Below are 3,483 nucleotides of genomic sequence, written 5' to 3' on the forward strand. Positions count from 1 at the left end.
TTAACCATATACGGTAACGAACATATAGGTAAATAGAAAAATTCCTCATTTCACGTTTAGTTTAATTTAGTTTATAATTATTACTCGAAATAAAAATTGAGAAGCCGTTCTACACTTATAGTGCTTCAAGGTATAAGAAATGTATTTTTAGACAAAAAAGAAATCGAGATAAAAAGTTTATAATACAACAAATTGAATCTACGATTAAACATTTTGCTATTTATATATTTATTTCATCGTATATTATGCAATAATATAAACAATATTGTTGTGAGTACATATTTAGCAGCCAGAGTGGGAGGAAACAATGTCTTCACTGTATAAAGAGTGAACCTTCTGGAACGTTTAATACATAATCCGATGAGTTCTAATCTCGCAACAGTATTAAAATTCTTCTAAACACGTAAGTTGAAAAAATATCTATTGTATGTATGTTTATGATAGTTGACGATTTAGTGTAGCTTTGAGGAAAGGTTAGATAATGCATCTAATATCGATGTTGCAAAAAGCTGTTGAAATATGTTTGCGGCGAATACGTTGCTATTTGTCAATGAACATATTTAATGATAAATAATAACATAATAATAGTATACTTACATACGTAATAAATAATAACATAATGATAGTATAGCAATCTTTACTATGACCCTCGTAATTAAAAATGTACAATGTTCGTGACAAATGTTTTTATGTAGTTGTTCATTGTAGTAGTTTCACGACTATAAAAGACAATAAGTTGTGATAAAATCACAGATCCACCAGATGTTACATTACCAAACGGGATTCTTTTCCTGGGATAACCGAATGGATGACAATATTATTCGCTAACAGATTGAAATAGTCCATTTAATACTACTTACTGTCTAGGATACTAGCTGTCAGGATGCTCTTCTGGTTGTTCACAGTCTGCGCGTTAGGATGGTGCATGGTGCAGGTAAGGATAAAATAATTGAATAATTAACTTTTTCCTACAAATGATGTATTAAGTTGTGTAGTAAGTTTATTTTCTCTTTGGAGTAATATTTTATGAAATACTATAAAAATGTTCCACGTTGTTCAAAAGTTCGAGGTACGTTTGCTTTTTGGATGAAACAAACTTATTGTAATTATAACCATCATTTTTTTTAGTAGAAATAATTACAGTTTGAATATTACAAGAAAATAATACATTTTTAATTTTAATTTAAGTAATTTATATTTGTTAATATAAGGCAGATTACGACATACTATTGGAAGATATTGACTGTAGTCAAATTAATGAAGAATACATAAAGTCATGCGATCTTGAACTAAACTATGATAGCACATATGGGGCTAGTCTGAACATGTATGTAGAGATCATTAAAACACTTCCTGAGGACACTAAGGTATGTATTTAAAGTATTTTCGATTACAGTATCATAAATAACGATTAATCATTTAGCTTAAACAATTTAATAAAAATTTGAATACATTAGATTGTCCGAAAAGTGTCTTTCTTTCGCAAACGTGTTTTTTTACAACAGTGCACCTTCATGCATAATCGTGATACCGTCTGTGAAATGTCGCGGTGTTTATCTCAACAGAACAAAATGGATCGTACGTAATTCGACAAAATAATATAAAACAAAAAACGTTGTGCATCTATTATTTCCTCATAAAACGAAAGAAACCTTTCGAACAACCTAATATATGTAGTTGTAGTACAACCATCTTACGTCAACTAAGATTGTCGCTCTAATTTTTTATATTTCGTATATTTCTGCTATTTCTACCTATATATGTACGTGCATATAAGTATCTTGCTATATTCGAAATTTTTCTACAATTGCTTTGAATATTAATCATTTTTAGTTGTTTAACTTATAAAAACATGTAAAAATTTGTAGTTGTTAACACATATTCGAGTTTATAGTTTAAATGTACATTTACCTCAATGTAACAGTAATATCCATCAAGTGTTTTAATTACTTAGCGCTGTGAGTAGGAAATAACTATGATACGTAATACCTACCTGGAATACCTACTTACAAGGGAAGAAGTTTTTGTAATGTAATCATGATTACTAACCGTGAGTTAACTTTGCATCTCATTGAGATGCGTCTTCTTATCGATCTCTTTGAATAGAGAAAATTCCGCTTTCTTAGAGGAAAATGATGAACGTGTATCCATTGAAAAAAAATGTTATTTGGATATTTTCTTCTTACAAGTATTCAAACGATCATTATAGCGAGACCAGTGAATTCTCTAATTAAATCTCTTTTTTTTTTATTTGAGTTCTTCCAATTATACATGAAAGAGAAATAAACGACGATTAGATTAAAAAAAAGATATATGTATGTATATAGTAATTAGGTAAATTAATTATGTGGTTTTAGAAAAGCTTTATTAAAATAAAAATGGCTTTTATATTATCTTCTCTATTAATAATATGTATTATAGTTCATATTAAAACAATAATCCTACCACGAAAGCGGAGTGATTAAAATAAAGGTTAAAAAATTCATTATATTATCATGTAACGCATGTATTATTATAATACATATTATGATATATATAAGACATATTAATTATATCTTCTTGTAATAGAAACGATATGAAATTATGTAAAATATATATAATATATAATATATATAATAGATATTATATATATAACCTATACATGATAGATTACAGAATTACTCGTATCATTAAATTAATATTCGTATCATCAACATTTGTTTTATAGGTAACAGCCGACGTATTTACGGTTCGAATGGGTGAATATACGGTTGATCTTGGGCTTCATGTAGATAAAAGTATTTGTGAGATTGTAGCGGATTCAAAATCTATAATAGTACCTATGCTAAGAGCAATCAACATGGATAATGATAATTGCCCTCCGGACCCGGTGTGTAAACAATTTGATACTCAAAAATGTAATACAGATGAGAACCTTAATTTATTTTTATCAAAGAGGAATTAATTATTTTTTCATCCATATTTTATTATATGCCTAATAAAATACAAATTTTGGTTTTTATTTTGATAAACTATTTTACAATATATGTACATATGTAATGAGCAAAGAAAGAAATCATCTTGTATTACATACATTTTTCTGAGAACGTTAGGTAATTAACTTTATAATTTATTACATTTTAGGGGGTTTACCAACTAGAAGACTACGTAATTGACAACATGGATGGTTTACCGCCATCACTTCCCGATGGTCATTATTTATTTAATATGACATTAACAAACGAAGATACCACCATAGTGCACATTGATGTTTATATAAGAATATACTGATCAATTTTTCGAACCTATGTTCGTATAGAATTTAAAATAATGTTTAAAATAAAGATTGACCAGCAAGCATACGATACGTTGTTTACAGTGTTTTAAATATTCTTACTGAGGTATCTGCTAACTTATAGTTATTGAATTAGCGTACGTATTTTGCTACATTTTGCAGATTTTTTTTATTTTATTTGTTGAAATTACAATCAATTCTCGCGTTGG

General features: G+C 27.9%; 1 protein-coding gene across 1 annotated transcript; it reads left to right on the forward strand.

Annotated features, from left to right (window-relative positions):
* The first annotated feature begins 735 nt into the window (after positions 1-735).
* Positions 736-3,342, forward strand: LOC100741482. The gene is made up of 4 exons (XM_003494483.4): positions 736-934; positions 1,212-1,367; positions 2,708-2,869; positions 3,124-3,342. Exons 1-4 carry the CDS (start codon positions 884-886, stop codon positions 3,268-3,270), a joined length of 516 nt encoding a protein of 171 aa, XP_003494531.1. The 5' UTR covers positions 736-883; the 3' UTR covers positions 3,271-3,342.
* The last annotated feature ends 141 nt before the right edge of the window (positions 3,343-3,483 follow it).

Source organism: Bombus impatiens, unplaced genomic scaffold, assembly GCF_000188095.3.
Source record: "Bombus impatiens unplaced genomic scaffold, BIMP_2.2 scf_2228, whole genome shotgun sequence".
Taxonomy (NCBI): Eukaryota; Metazoa; Arthropoda; class Insecta; order Hymenoptera; family Apidae; genus Bombus; species Bombus impatiens.

Excerpts from the sequence above, each read along its gene's own strand:
- LOC100741482 (XM_003494483.4), top strand. The coding sequence starts at position 884 with ATGCTCTTCTGGTTGTTCACAGTCTGCGCGTTAGGATGGTGCATGGTG. Across the intron at positions 935-1,211 it reads TAGGATGGTGCATGGTGCAG|GCAGATTACGACATACTATT; the intron begins GTAAGGATAAAA and ends TGTTAATATAAG. Across the intron at positions 1,368-2,707 it reads CACTTCCTGAGGACACTAAG|GTAACAGCCGACGTATTTAC; the intron begins GTATGTATTTAA and ends TTTGTTTTATAG.